Source organism: Nothoprocta perdicaria, unplaced genomic scaffold, assembly GCF_003342845.1.
Source record: "Nothoprocta perdicaria isolate Ctin4 unplaced genomic scaffold, notPer1 scaffold_12, whole genome shotgun sequence".
In the NCBI taxonomy this organism is placed as follows: domain Eukaryota; kingdom Metazoa; phylum Chordata; class Aves; order Tinamiformes; family Tinamidae; genus Nothoprocta; species Nothoprocta perdicaria.
In genome coordinates, this window is record NW_020454316.1 from 7,357,825 (window position 1) to 7,370,753 (window position 12,929).

General features: G+C 37.3%; 1 protein-coding gene across 1 annotated transcript in view; it reads right to left on the bottom strand.

The window, feature by feature from the left end:
• Window positions 1-12,929, bottom strand: part of VPS35L (VPS35 endosomal protein sorting factor like) — a 44,278-nt gene that overhangs the window by 8,604 nt on the left and 22,745 nt on the right. The window contains exons 24-27 of the mRNA XM_026054245.1: window positions 11,286-11,384; window positions 10,543-10,620; window positions 9,790-9,904; window positions 49-188 (exon numbers count right to left, since the gene is read on the bottom strand). Coding sequence (XP_025910030.1) covers window positions 49-188; window positions 9,790-9,904; window positions 10,543-10,620; window positions 11,286-11,384 — 432 coding nt within the window. The remainder of the gene's footprint in view (window positions 1-48; window positions 189-9,789; window positions 9,905-10,542; window positions 10,621-11,285; window positions 11,385-12,929) is intronic.

Below are 12,929 nucleotides of genomic sequence, written 5' to 3' on the forward strand. Positions count from 1 at the left end.
CATAACAAATATATGCTACCCTGTGTGCTAATCACATACACAACTTACCGGAACCACTAATAATGTGGAAAAAAAATTACAGAGAAATTCCAGGAGGAATGAATCAGAAGGTCGCATCTTTCCATCTATATTGATCATTTTTGGCACTTCGGGAACAAGGCTCACTGCAGCTTTGAAGAAAGCATCAGCTACAAAATAAAATATAGTTGCTGTATTATCACCCTGATTTCTAAGGCAATCATGACTATGACCTAGTCATTGTTTAGAGTTCAATTCAAGTCAGTCACAGAAAATGAACGCATGCATTTATGACCCTGGCAAAATAGCTATTATGAGATTTTTCATAATTCTTTATTATGCCTCTAATCCTACAAAAAATAACATTAGAATATCTACTTATCAGCTGATGAAGTTAATATTCACAATTAAAACCCTAATATTTTCCCTTTGCTCTAGAAGACTTCCTATATGGCAAAACACAAACTACTGATAGGAATATTCTTTTGCACTTTTGGGTACTTCTCAAAATAACTAGATTTCTATATCCCATTTCATTTGTTTATATTTCAGAGCATCTTTTAGCATTAATACTACATTCACCTTTATGAGAATAGAGACTGAGGGTAAGGAGTCAAATAACAGACAACAAACAGACAAAAATTCCCAGTGAAGGACAAGCTGTGTTAGGTAGGGATGGGGATACCAATGACAAGGTCATTTCCAGAAGCACGGCTTGCTATGGAAATATTCATTTGAGCACATGAGACTCCACGCAAATTTGCTAAATATAGGACAAGCTGATATCTAATTTAAGCTTATGAGAAATACCAATGAAACATGTGCTTTGGAAAAACTGTAATTCTTCTGACTCTTGTTTCTTTTCAGTATACAAGCATTTGAGACCTCCTGAACTTTTCCATGCCTAGAAAGCACACTTCTGCACTCAAATCTTCTATTTCCTTTTATACTGCAAATTTATTTTGCTGGGAAATAATACTTTTTTTTATTTAGTTCAAACAACATATTAGTTTAAACAGCCAGCCCCAAGGCAGATATGTAATCTTTCTCAGAGCTTTATTGAAGGAAGGAAAGCAGCAGCAGATGTTCATTCTAGCACAAGTAAATGAATTGCTTTCACTTCCACAGTTGTTTCAGTAGGAAAAAAAAATGCACATGCCCCACATCACCGTACAATCAAAACATGAGACCAGACAAATGAAAAAATGTGTCCTAGAAAATAGTCCACATATCAAAGTATCCCTGTCYGAGGCAGGGAACACTCCTGCCTCCTGAAGTTATTTTGTATTGGTGCAGGAATGATCTCTACAGCAATTAACCTTCAYAGCGAAGCAGAAGAACTGCAGACTACTTCATCTTAATTACCTACCTGATTAATTAATTAAYCCCCAAAGACATCAGTCCCAGACATTCTCCTGAAAACATGAACATGAAAACAAAACCTCTCGCCTTCACTACAGGTACCGTTCGATCCAATTTACCCTTCTTAATCTCCTGCCATGGCCGAGCACGGCGAGCTGCCCTCCCATGGGGTGGCTGAGCCCCTCGGGGACACGAGCCCCTCAGCAGCTGCGCTGGGAACAGCGGGAGCCCGGCCAGGAGTGCCGTGGGGAGCGAGTCCTGCCGTGGGGAGCGCCGCATGCTGCACCGTGGCTGCCTGCCCCCCGGCTCCCACGCAGCCCCCCAGCATGGGGGCACCGTCCCTAACGGCCGCTGTCCTCCCCAATGCTCTCCAGAACTTCATCCTGGGTATATATGCTTCATAAGCAGCAAAAACAGAGTAAAATCACATTAATGCAAAGGTTTTGTTACAGTCTTTGGAAACTCAACAGTCCCTAAAAACACTTCACCTTATTCTTTTGAAGGAGGACAGCAGAGAAGGCATCTGAGTTTGTGAGTCTGGAGAAAGACTTCACTAAATAGATACTTATGGGAGTACGGASTATTTTCTTAAGAATAAGTATCAGTATTCAATTCTGAATCTCAATAATTATATGGTTACGTAACTATACTTTTCCTCTTCTATCTTTTAAAGTCAATTTATCAAGTTATTACTGTATTTATGCTTCAAGATAGAAGAGATGCACTGGCCTTTCCTGGTTTTCATAAAGTGTCTAGTAAAGAGCCCTCTTAAAGCATAACAATGATGCACATTCCCGATTAAAACAAAACAAACAAACAAAAAAACCACACACACACGCAAAATAAAAAATAAATAAATAAATAAAGAGAGAGAGAGAAAGATCAAAAGGGCCTTTTTCTGGTGAAAGATGCTTTTCCCTGGATTCACCAAGAGTGGGATTCTGCTTCCAAGGGGAGTTGCTGTTAAGCTAGATAAGGAGAGAGCAGCCTGCTCATTACAACAAATCATCATGATAAAGATTTCCCAGATGCTGTTAATGTCTTGTGCAGTGCACCGAGCAYGACAGACTCCATGCTTCACTAAACTCATCCTACAGCAGCTCCTTCAGTTTGCTTGACCACAATCCTATAAATCTTTCCCCGTGAGCCTCCACGCTGACCTTCAGGCTAGGAAAACCAATAGGCTTATCCAAGTCAGCACTTCCACTAACATTCTGCAGCAGAAAAACAAATGCAATCAGCATGTAGGTGTTTTCTTATGTCAGAATTCACTGGTACATACATACACACACATTAATGCCTATATACATACCCCCCCCCCACACACACACACATATATATATGAAATATGGATACACAGGTCTATGGAGATGTTCTTGCATTCAAGTTAAAAAATTAAAGTTTGCAAAAAATTAAAGTTTGTATAGAAACATTTATTTTACAGTTGTATTGACAGCACCTGTGATGGTCTATGGTCTATAAGATTTCAGGCAAGCAAAGACAGGGAGAAATTCTGCTCCTGCAGATATCTCTGGAGAGCAGGAGGGAGTAAGAAGCTTCATATACCTACACAAACTATTTAATCACATGCAATTACACGAGGCTAAATCCACCCAAAGAATAACAGCAGGGACCATCTGCAGTCTTCTGCATTCCAGATCACCTTTGTGTCCTACAAGCCTGCCGAGCTCATCCTAATRCTTCATTAGATTTCCAACATCTGTTGGACATGGAATCAAATCTTTGAGAATTTGCACTCCAACACAAAGAAACTAATGACAACCAAGTGTGCTTTTTATAAATTAACACATTACTCATTTGATGATGAAGCACTGCAAACACTTGGAACTCTTTCTCTCAACACTGATGAGGTAATGCTGAGAGCTCTGCCACGTCTACCAAAAACATTCTTCCCTTGAGCTATTAATCTACTGCAMACTATGAATCTGAAAGCTCTCTAAACATCACTTCTAATCCAGAAGTTGCAAACAATTATCTTAAGTAACGAAAAGGAAATAAGACAAGGAAATAATGTGATAGAAAACATAAACAAAACCCCAAAGCAGACTGAAAAATGATACACATCACTTCAGAGTCAAAATGGGTTTTGCACTGAGAAATTGTAACTCAGAAATCTATAAAGCTTTCCAAATAACTAGTGAGTTTGTGGTTAAAAAAGATCCAGACAATATAAATAGTTTTTACAAAGAAAAAAAAAAAAAAAAGCTTTAAAAATTAAGAGAGAAGCTTTTAATATCCCTCATATAAAAAGCTCTTAAAGAGCTAAGCCAACAAAAGATAAGGCAAGCCCCCCTTAAGGATTCCTAACCTATTAAAACAGAGGAAGAGGGKAGAATATTAAAAAGACAGTTTTCACAGTGGAATGGAACTGCTGGTAGGTTCCTTAAAGATAAGTGGAAAACATTCTTAAAATGACCTGGGCATAACAGTGAATAGGGAGACGACGAGGTTCGCAGAGTATTCTGGAACCCGCCTGCAAAGGGACCTTCTAAGCAATGAAGCAGCAGATGAATTCTAATAGTAGCAAGGCATGTGGGGAAAGAACTAATCCTTACTGTAACTACAGACAGAGAAGTTCCAGATAAGCTATTTACACTTATGAAAGATYCTGGAGTCATTGCGGATGGTTTCCTGAAAACTGCGTCCTCAACAGCTGTCAGAAAGGCAAGCAATGCTAGGAATCATCAGGACAGTAATGGAAAAATAAAGCATCACTACAGCACTTATATAGCAGTTGTGCATCTATATCTGGAATACAGTTTTCATCTTGCTATCTTATAAGGACTAAAAAAGACTAAAGAAAGGTGTTACACAATGGACAGTTTCCCAGTTAGATAAGACCAAATTAACTCAATTTTGTCAGGAATTTACCAGCTCCAACATTTCTTCAGCAGCAGGAAGATAATGAACCAAGAACTGGTAACGCTCAAATAGCGGTCACCTTATTTCTTTAAATTCTATATCTCATCAGCTCTCTGTTTATATTCCTCACATCTATAAATAYTTCTGGATTAGAAAGCAATCTTAATAATAAAAATGAAATCTAACAGTACTGAGAAAACAGACAAAAACAGACAAAAACAATATGATCTAAAAATTTTACTTAAAATACTGCATACCACACATTGTCCACAGTGTAACAAAAGCCCAGCACATTTATAAGAACATAAAAGAAAAACCATGTTCTCTGCAACAGAGAAAAAATCATTTTGCAATCTATTAAGGAAAAGTATTTCAAACTACACTAAGCATTATATATGCTTCAGAATTAAAATCTGTATTTGTTAAAGATCAGTGTTGGCTGTTTGGGGGGGATGATTTTTTTTTTTTTTTAATTTTGACAATATTTTGGTGAAATTAGCCTCATATAATCCTCTGCATTACATTATTCACTCAGCATGTTATTTCTGAAGCGAAACAAGGATTTCACAGCCTTAAAGATGAAAAAYGTCACTCAACACACATTGCCAGAAAGTTGTTTCATCTCCATCTACCTGCTGAACACTGTGACCACCAATTGAAGTCATGCTGTCTCTGACAGGCAAAGCAGCATTTGCACAAGGAGGAAAATTGTGAAATTAAAATATTATCTGTTTGAAAATCCAGAAGAGTGACAAGATGGAGCATGCATTGAATCTAAATTAAGTAATCCCTATGACAGATAGTGTGACTGATGACAATTTATTATTCTGTGTTTGCAGCATTGCCGCTGTACAGCAGCGTTTAGTGATTCAGTTGGGGGAAGAGCTCCTACAATCACTGTAAAATCCTAGATCCTGCTTCCTGAGGTGGCTTTTAACAAGAAATACAAGCTATGCTTTCAAAACAAAGCTCATCTATGTTTTTGAAGCTTAATTAAGGATTCCTTTTATTTAAATCCTCACCTGGAAGCCAGAGGCAAAGAACAGACAGTATTCTGCAGGAAGAACTTTTGCTGATGCTGGACCTCAGAAGCTGCCACGGGATCAACATGTTTTGCAGCAATTCACCTCAATGTCTCTACCTACCAGTACTCTGGTAATATCAAATTGTAAGACTTAACAGTTTAGAGACTGCTGGGTTTTTGAGACATTTTCATGTGACCTTATATGTAGAAATATTGCATACTAAATGCACAACAGGAACTACTCTCCAGTATTTGTGCAGCTAAGGAAGCAGTTTTCAAAACATTCTTTATGGCAGTAATGGCAACTTAAAATATCTCTCTCATCAAAAAATTAAACTGGAAAACTGATCCAGATAAAAAACAGTTTCTTTTGTGGAGTAGTTTGTTTGTAATTTCAAGCCACTCTGTTCACTGTGCAGTTGTAGCTGGCACAACTGAGAGGAAACATGAAGAAACACACRCTGAAAACTCACACCTGCCAAAATTATAGACTGAATTTCAGAAAACATTGGGTTTAAAAAAAAAACTGCAAATGGTTGTTAAAGCTCCATCTCCAAATCATGCAACGAGCTGAATCATTTCAGATTCTTCACTGTCCTGTATCAAAATTATCTGAACACTAACAGGTGCTCGCTAGATCAGTTCAAGATGCCCTTTACACGAGCCTACAGATTCATGTTTCTGACTCAATTTCCTTGTATTAAGACATACCTATTCCAACAAAAATGCCAATTGCAACACTAGAGTATTTGGGTGAGAGACCTTCAAGGCACAAACCAGAAGTGGAGCTCAACAAGGCGCCCTGTAGAAGCTTTAACGAGCGATGAGGCCGCAGGGCTCTAACTTGGTGGCTGAAAGAGGAACAGTTTGACCCAGCCCCAGACAAACAGCCAGGGCTGCACCCTGGCATGAGGGGGAGGCAAAGCACAAAGGCAGCTCTAGGCAGATTASCTATGGCTCTAGCTCTTGATGGTCTCTCACTGCAAGCTTTGGCTCAGCAAATTATTTATTCTTATGACCTAGACCTCCTCTTTACAACAGAACAGTCTTCTCAGATCCCCTTATCTATCCCAGTAGAAAGTTTTATTCCTTCTCCAAATTAAATACATCAACAATTTCAACAATTTAGTTAAATAGTTAAGGGAAAACTCACTGAAAAAAAAGAACTAAAAATAATTATAAAACAATAATTAAATGGCCAAAAGGAACAGTTGGAATATTCAAAGAGCTACTGCATGCACACACATATGCCCCACTACTACCTAAGCTATCAGATGAGGTAYGTTACCTTTCAGTCCTAATTCTCTTCCTAATTTTAAATTGATGAAGCTAACCCCAATCAGCATGAAATAAAGGTTGCACACAAGGCAAGACTTCACTTCCTAGTCAAATGGTATCATTAATTGCACACTGAAAATTGCACTTCATGCTGCATTGGTTTTAGTGGATCAGCAGCTATTTGGCATCATTTAGCTGGCTGGGTTTAAGTATGTGGTTATGAATGTAGCAGTGTTTCTCATTATAAACTGGAAAYGCATCCCCTGCTCTTGAGATCCAGACTTAGTTGTGTTAAAAGTAACTAAGACTTACTTTTCAAAGACACRTTATCTCACTACAGGAAATCAAAACATGCAAAGATCATTCATACAGTTCATAACAAGTGGTGTCACTGTTCACAACTGCTCAGCATATGCTAAATTACTCATGCAAATACAAGTGCGCCCAAAATAATTTTTTTTCTAAAAGGAGGGCAGGCAGGGGAAACAGACATACAATAACAATCCACGATAAAGTGGGTTACGGAAGTATTTCAGTGATTTGCACATGAAGGAAACAGGATAGGTTTCATTTCAACAAAAGTTGAGTTGAGGTAGACCAAATATTTGTCTCCATAGTCTGCAGGTCTAAATTCAAGGGAGAGTGGTTAATAAATACACATTTTAAAGATTAAGTTCTCAATATTTTGCACACACTTGCTACCTTAAAAGGCTTTGGAAGGAGGATGCCTATGAGTTGTTCAGTGGGCRCATGGGGCTCACATGGGAAACCCTGCTGTGCCCTTCACAGTCTCACACTGAAAATGTGAACAATGGYTGGGGCCCTGGGCCGTGGGAGGGCAATCACATAAATAATGGAAGAGCAGCTTAGAAAAGTTATTGAATCATAATGGTTATTCTGAAAAGCACAGCTTAGAGTCCTCAAAAGTTGAATATTAAAGAGAGAATACTTGTATCTGGTTTCCAACAAAAGATGCACTGCTACACAGCAGCAACAAAGACTGATACAAAGCATGAAGTAAATTGATGAATTAAAATAGCATAACAGGGAAAAAAGTCAAATTTTGTGTTATCTCATAGTTTATCTACTGCAAACAACACTAATTACACAACAACTGATTTTGCAGACTCTTCACTCGAACACAAGAGTCAGCTTTACTCTAAATCCCTCTGTTTTGTTATATGTGCGGCACCAGGATTGAAAACAAAGAAATGTTAAGAGTCATCTTGTACTAAAAAGTCTTAATCAGCATCCTATGGCAGCTTGCTTGTGCAGCTGGAACATTCTGGTGAATGCAGAGCTTGGGCAACACCAAAACCCGGGGAAAAAAATCCCAAATAAGTGAATGAGAGGATCCACTTGCCCTTCCCTCACACATGTCCAAAACAACAGCAGCAAGTAGGTGATGCGTCCCAGTCCTGTCTCCAGGCACAAGAGGATGGGCTCCCTACGCTGTCCTTGGAAAGACTTGAGATCTGCCCTGGGAATCATTTCCAGTCCAGATGCATCTCCTCTCTCAAAGCTCTTCCTTTCCCATATTCTGTGCCTATATAATATCTGGCAAATTAAACTCATTTGAATTGYTATCTCTCCACCCCCTGTAAGAATGATCTTTCCCAATATCTAACTTAAGAAATTTGGGAGAGTCTAAAAAAAAAAAAAAGTCTAGCTACAATTGCAACCACTGTGCCAATACTTTCCTGTGTCATATATAAGAACTTTCTGTGACCCGAGGCAAACAAAGCTTTACCTGCTCTTACTTCAGATTAAACACACTTGGTCTTCCTTCAAAGGAAGGCAAGGCAGAACTTTCCTTCTATACTSATAAGCATTCAGAGACAGCAGAATCTCATAGTACTATAAGGCAAGATAAGCATGAGCCTCCTGCAAGGAGAGCCATCAAACAACCCCCATAAAAGGAATTGCCTGATACAGAATATAAACAGGAAGAGCACAAATTCTAAATCTCAAAATGGCCTGCATACCTTGTCAAATTCAGGCAGTTCAGAATTGTTAAAAAAAAAAAAAAGTAATAAATGTATCTACAGATAGATAGATCTTCTCATACATACAACTCATCCTGAACTTTAAATACTCATTGCAGGAGCCTTAATAACAATAAAATATAATGTCAATAAAAGCAGACTACACATAGCACAGTGGGATGTAGCGATCATAGATTAAAACCATCACAACAGGAACATTTTTAATCTTCTCGTGAATAAGCACAAAGTTAAAACAAATAATTAATACCCAAAACAAAAGATTCCACAGAGTAATCCAATTTATTACTTTCACTGCAGCAGTGAAAACAAAAAATGAAGAAAAAGCAATTTACCTTCGGAAGGCAAACATTTGAAGTTAGTATTAGAATTACAAAGTAAAGTAGACTACAATACTTGAAAAAGGAAAAGGATACTATGACAATTAAAGGTTTGAAGGCTTTTAGAACAGGTATCTGTCTTCCAGTTCAAATATGAATAGGAAAAAGATCATATTAAATTATGATACAGACTGAATGCCCACACTGTTGCCAGTCACTCCAAATCTTTTCCCCGTAGATCACCATTTCTGAGAATTTCCATTTACTTGAGACTGAGCTAATGGGATGGTGGACACCAGCACTCAGGCACTGCTTCTATCAGTCATCCAGATTAAAATAGAAAATTGTTTTTATTCTTTATAAATGTCTGATATTATTCCCTCTCGTACTCTTTGATACAGTGGACTGCTTTTCCTATTTGAGAATTTATCACCCACATGCTTTGCTGGGCCAACAGCATCAGAAAATGGCTATCAATTCTGTGCAATTCTTTGCAGGACTCTGTCAGCTGCACTATTATGCAGATGAATGAGTTCCTTCATCACAGTTAATATAAGCATGCTATTTGTGATTATAGTGCTTAGATAATTCTCCAGGAAAAAAAAAATATCTGTAACTTCAAAGTTATTTAACTTAAGACAATCTACCATCTTAAGACAATCTGCCATCTACAATCTACCTACCATGGCAAATGGTCCTGGACTAGCTATTTACAGCACAGGATTAATGTTAGACCTGAAGAGTCGCTTTAGCATAAGGAGTTCACATTGTAAAGAATGCCTGAATTGGGGCTATGTTTTAATCACATTATGAATACTGTTATACATTTCAAAAACACTGTTACCCATTGCTGAAAATACTTTGAAGTAGAACCTTCATGCAAGCAACAATCCTGCCTTACCTTGCGAAAGGCACTGGTTTGCCAGAGCAACCTGTCCCGAGTGCAGATAAAGATTAAGACGTGCAAAGATACCGCTCAGGGATGGAATGGTAATGAAGCAGAAGGCAACACAAGCCTACAGCAAGAAAAGAAATCGAAGAAAATTCTTAACTCTTGAGCTACGCAATTTATTTCAGTTGTTTCTTTTCTAATTAAGATTCTAAATCTGTTAACCAGATTAGAGAAAGATTTTCAATAAAAGCAGATGTTATGTGAAGTCCAAAAAATGCCACTATTATTCCATTACTATTAAGAATATCTACACAGTAACTATAATATACTACACATTATAATATTTATTTACGAGCGTCTCCCAGGCATACAAAACTTGGCCACTATCACCCCAGAGTTCTCTACCCTAAGCCATGAACAACAAGTGTCCATTCAGCAAAGGTAGCACATGCAAATTCCTCTTACTACACATAAAGATGCAGACATCTTAGTTAACTATGTTTCAGATGAGAAAAGGGGTATAAAACTTGCACATCTATTACATAGTTCAAGTTCATCTGACCACTAAAGTCAAACAACTCATTTGCACTTCAGATATTGATTTCAGCATATTAGTTACTTAGTTCAGTTATTTAGTTATATTAGTATTAGTTCAGCATTAGTTACTTTTAATTTTTTTGGAGAAACTATAAGCTTAGGTGGTGACAGACTGCATTATCTGTTTGAAGGCAGGCTCAGAAACTATTACTCACACCTACCTACCCTGACAAAGGCAGCAGTTTTTCTGGAATGATTTCCTTTCATCACCTTTCTTGTTTCCATCGCTAGTTGGTTCACAGACTACAAAAAAAAACAAAGCAAACCATGAAGAAAAATGAGCAAGTTTACTAGGTCAGATGCAATTATCAAGCTGCATGTTTTATTAAATGCATTTAGATAACAAAAACAGCCAAAAGAGTCCCCGATCCTATATGCCCTCACATACTATTTGTTTTTTCTCTCTCCACTTTGAGGATCTTAGTGATGAATTGCTCCTTGAAAGCAGGTGTGCTTCTTACGATGCTTCGGGGTAAGGCTGCTGATTCACTCAAGGCTCCAGCCCATCCCTTCTTAACCACGCGCTGTCAGCACTGCCTTCCTGTTGCAGTACCATGATTTCAGATAACCCATCTGTATGTACCCATGCTGTACCCTGCCCTGCTCCCCATGCTACTCCCTAAAAAACAAAACATCTTCACCAAGTCCTCAAAAGAAAATATTGTTGCAAATCACAATGCAACTAGTTTTTTTGTTGCATGAAAGCAGGCATTCCTGTCTGGAGTGATAAAATGAGAGATGAGACCAAAGTCTACTTTTAAAATATCTAACAAAATGGCTTCAAATGTACTACGACATAGATCAATAACCTGGGCTGTGGTGGACGTTTGCCAACACATTTCCTCTTACAAAAGATAACTGCAAATAATATATATGTATTGAGGATAACACAGATAATAGCGACTTACATGAATGAGCTGGACAAGAACAGGCTCCAGATTGCAAAACATTGACCTGGCTTCAACATAGAAACTCAGCTGTTGTTCAAAGTCACGGCCAAATGAAACCTATAGAAGACAAAGACAGACTTGTTTTACCATTGTAGACAATTGACTTGAAGAAATACTTTAAAAATGTATACAGATAAACCACAGATATTCAAAAGTCAAAATGAATCAGTAAGAATTGACACCACCTTCCAAAAAATTAATGCTTGGAGAATCTGTCCTTTTTAACTGTCTGCTTTCCAACATTTAGCCTTCAGGATGAACAAACCAACCAAGAAAATCTCTATTCACATTGCTGTGGTTTCTGGTTGGTGAAAATAAAATCAAAAATTTCCTAAATAGACACAACATTAACAGCAACAGTATTTTGCTTGAATTTAGTAAATATGTATGTTGATGTAAGACGGTGAAACCTTGTATTCTGTCAGGAAAGAAGGAGAGAAAGTCAAAACAACCTTTCYATGAGAATATCCTATTTTAACCCTCCCAGATTTAAAATCAAGTGCTGTCAGCTGGAGTGTCTCAGCTGTCAATCAAAAGCCTAGCATGAGAACCAGTCTCTAGGCAGTCTACATTTATGTATTCAAGTGGAATTCTTTTCTRATAAAACCAAAGGTCACTTTATTTCTTATTTCTGAAGTCACATCTGAAAGAAGCTTTTTCTGAATGAAAATGAAAGTTACATTTAATCCAGACAATGAAAGAACAAAGGAACTGCACTAGAAAACAAAGRATTACTTTTCGTATTATAGAGGCAACGACCTTAGCCGTTCTTGTATTTGTGCAAATAACTGCTGATTCTTTCAGTCCTAGTCTCAAGATAACTTATCTAAAAAATGTAAGACTTTCCACAGAAAGGCTGTCTGTAAAGATGATTGTTACAACTGCTTTCCCTCCATATCTTATTCAGTCTTGGTTTAAAAATTTGAACTAGGCATTTTGCTGCTATGTTTTCGTTTTCTTTTTCCAAAGTTTAGACTAAAAACAATCAAATATTATTCAATGTGTGAAATCCTTCTGAAGGAAATTATACAATATTGTATTACATGCATTGCTTAATAAAGTGAAAATACAATTAAAAAAAGGCCATTTAAATAGCTAAATATTATAGCTGAAGAGAAAGCATACATCAAGAGAGAAATTCATAGCATTGCAAAAAAGAACAAAGACGATGACAAGCAGAGACAAAGCCTGTCAGCTATGACTACCTGAATAAAGAGCCAAGCATTGAAAATATCTGGCTAGAGATGAAAAAAAGCTTGAGAAGATCTCCTAAAACAACCTGACATCTCAAAAACAAAGGACAACTGAAAAAGATTTTATTGCAATAAAATTGGAGGTAAAGGTTAAAAATTAATTTCAAAATCAAGCAATTCATTTTTTTTGTGAGGCTATTAACACTAAAAATCTTATTTTGTGACTATTAATGTCAGTATTGGTGTCATTTAGAGATGAGTAGTGGAATTTCATTCATGCAGTTCTGAATAGTAGCTCTTTCCAGTGCATTCTTTTCACAGGCACAACTAATTAATGTTTATCTTTTAAATTCACAATTACGTGACATCTTAAAAATATATATATGCTTAAATAAACAATACATGCACT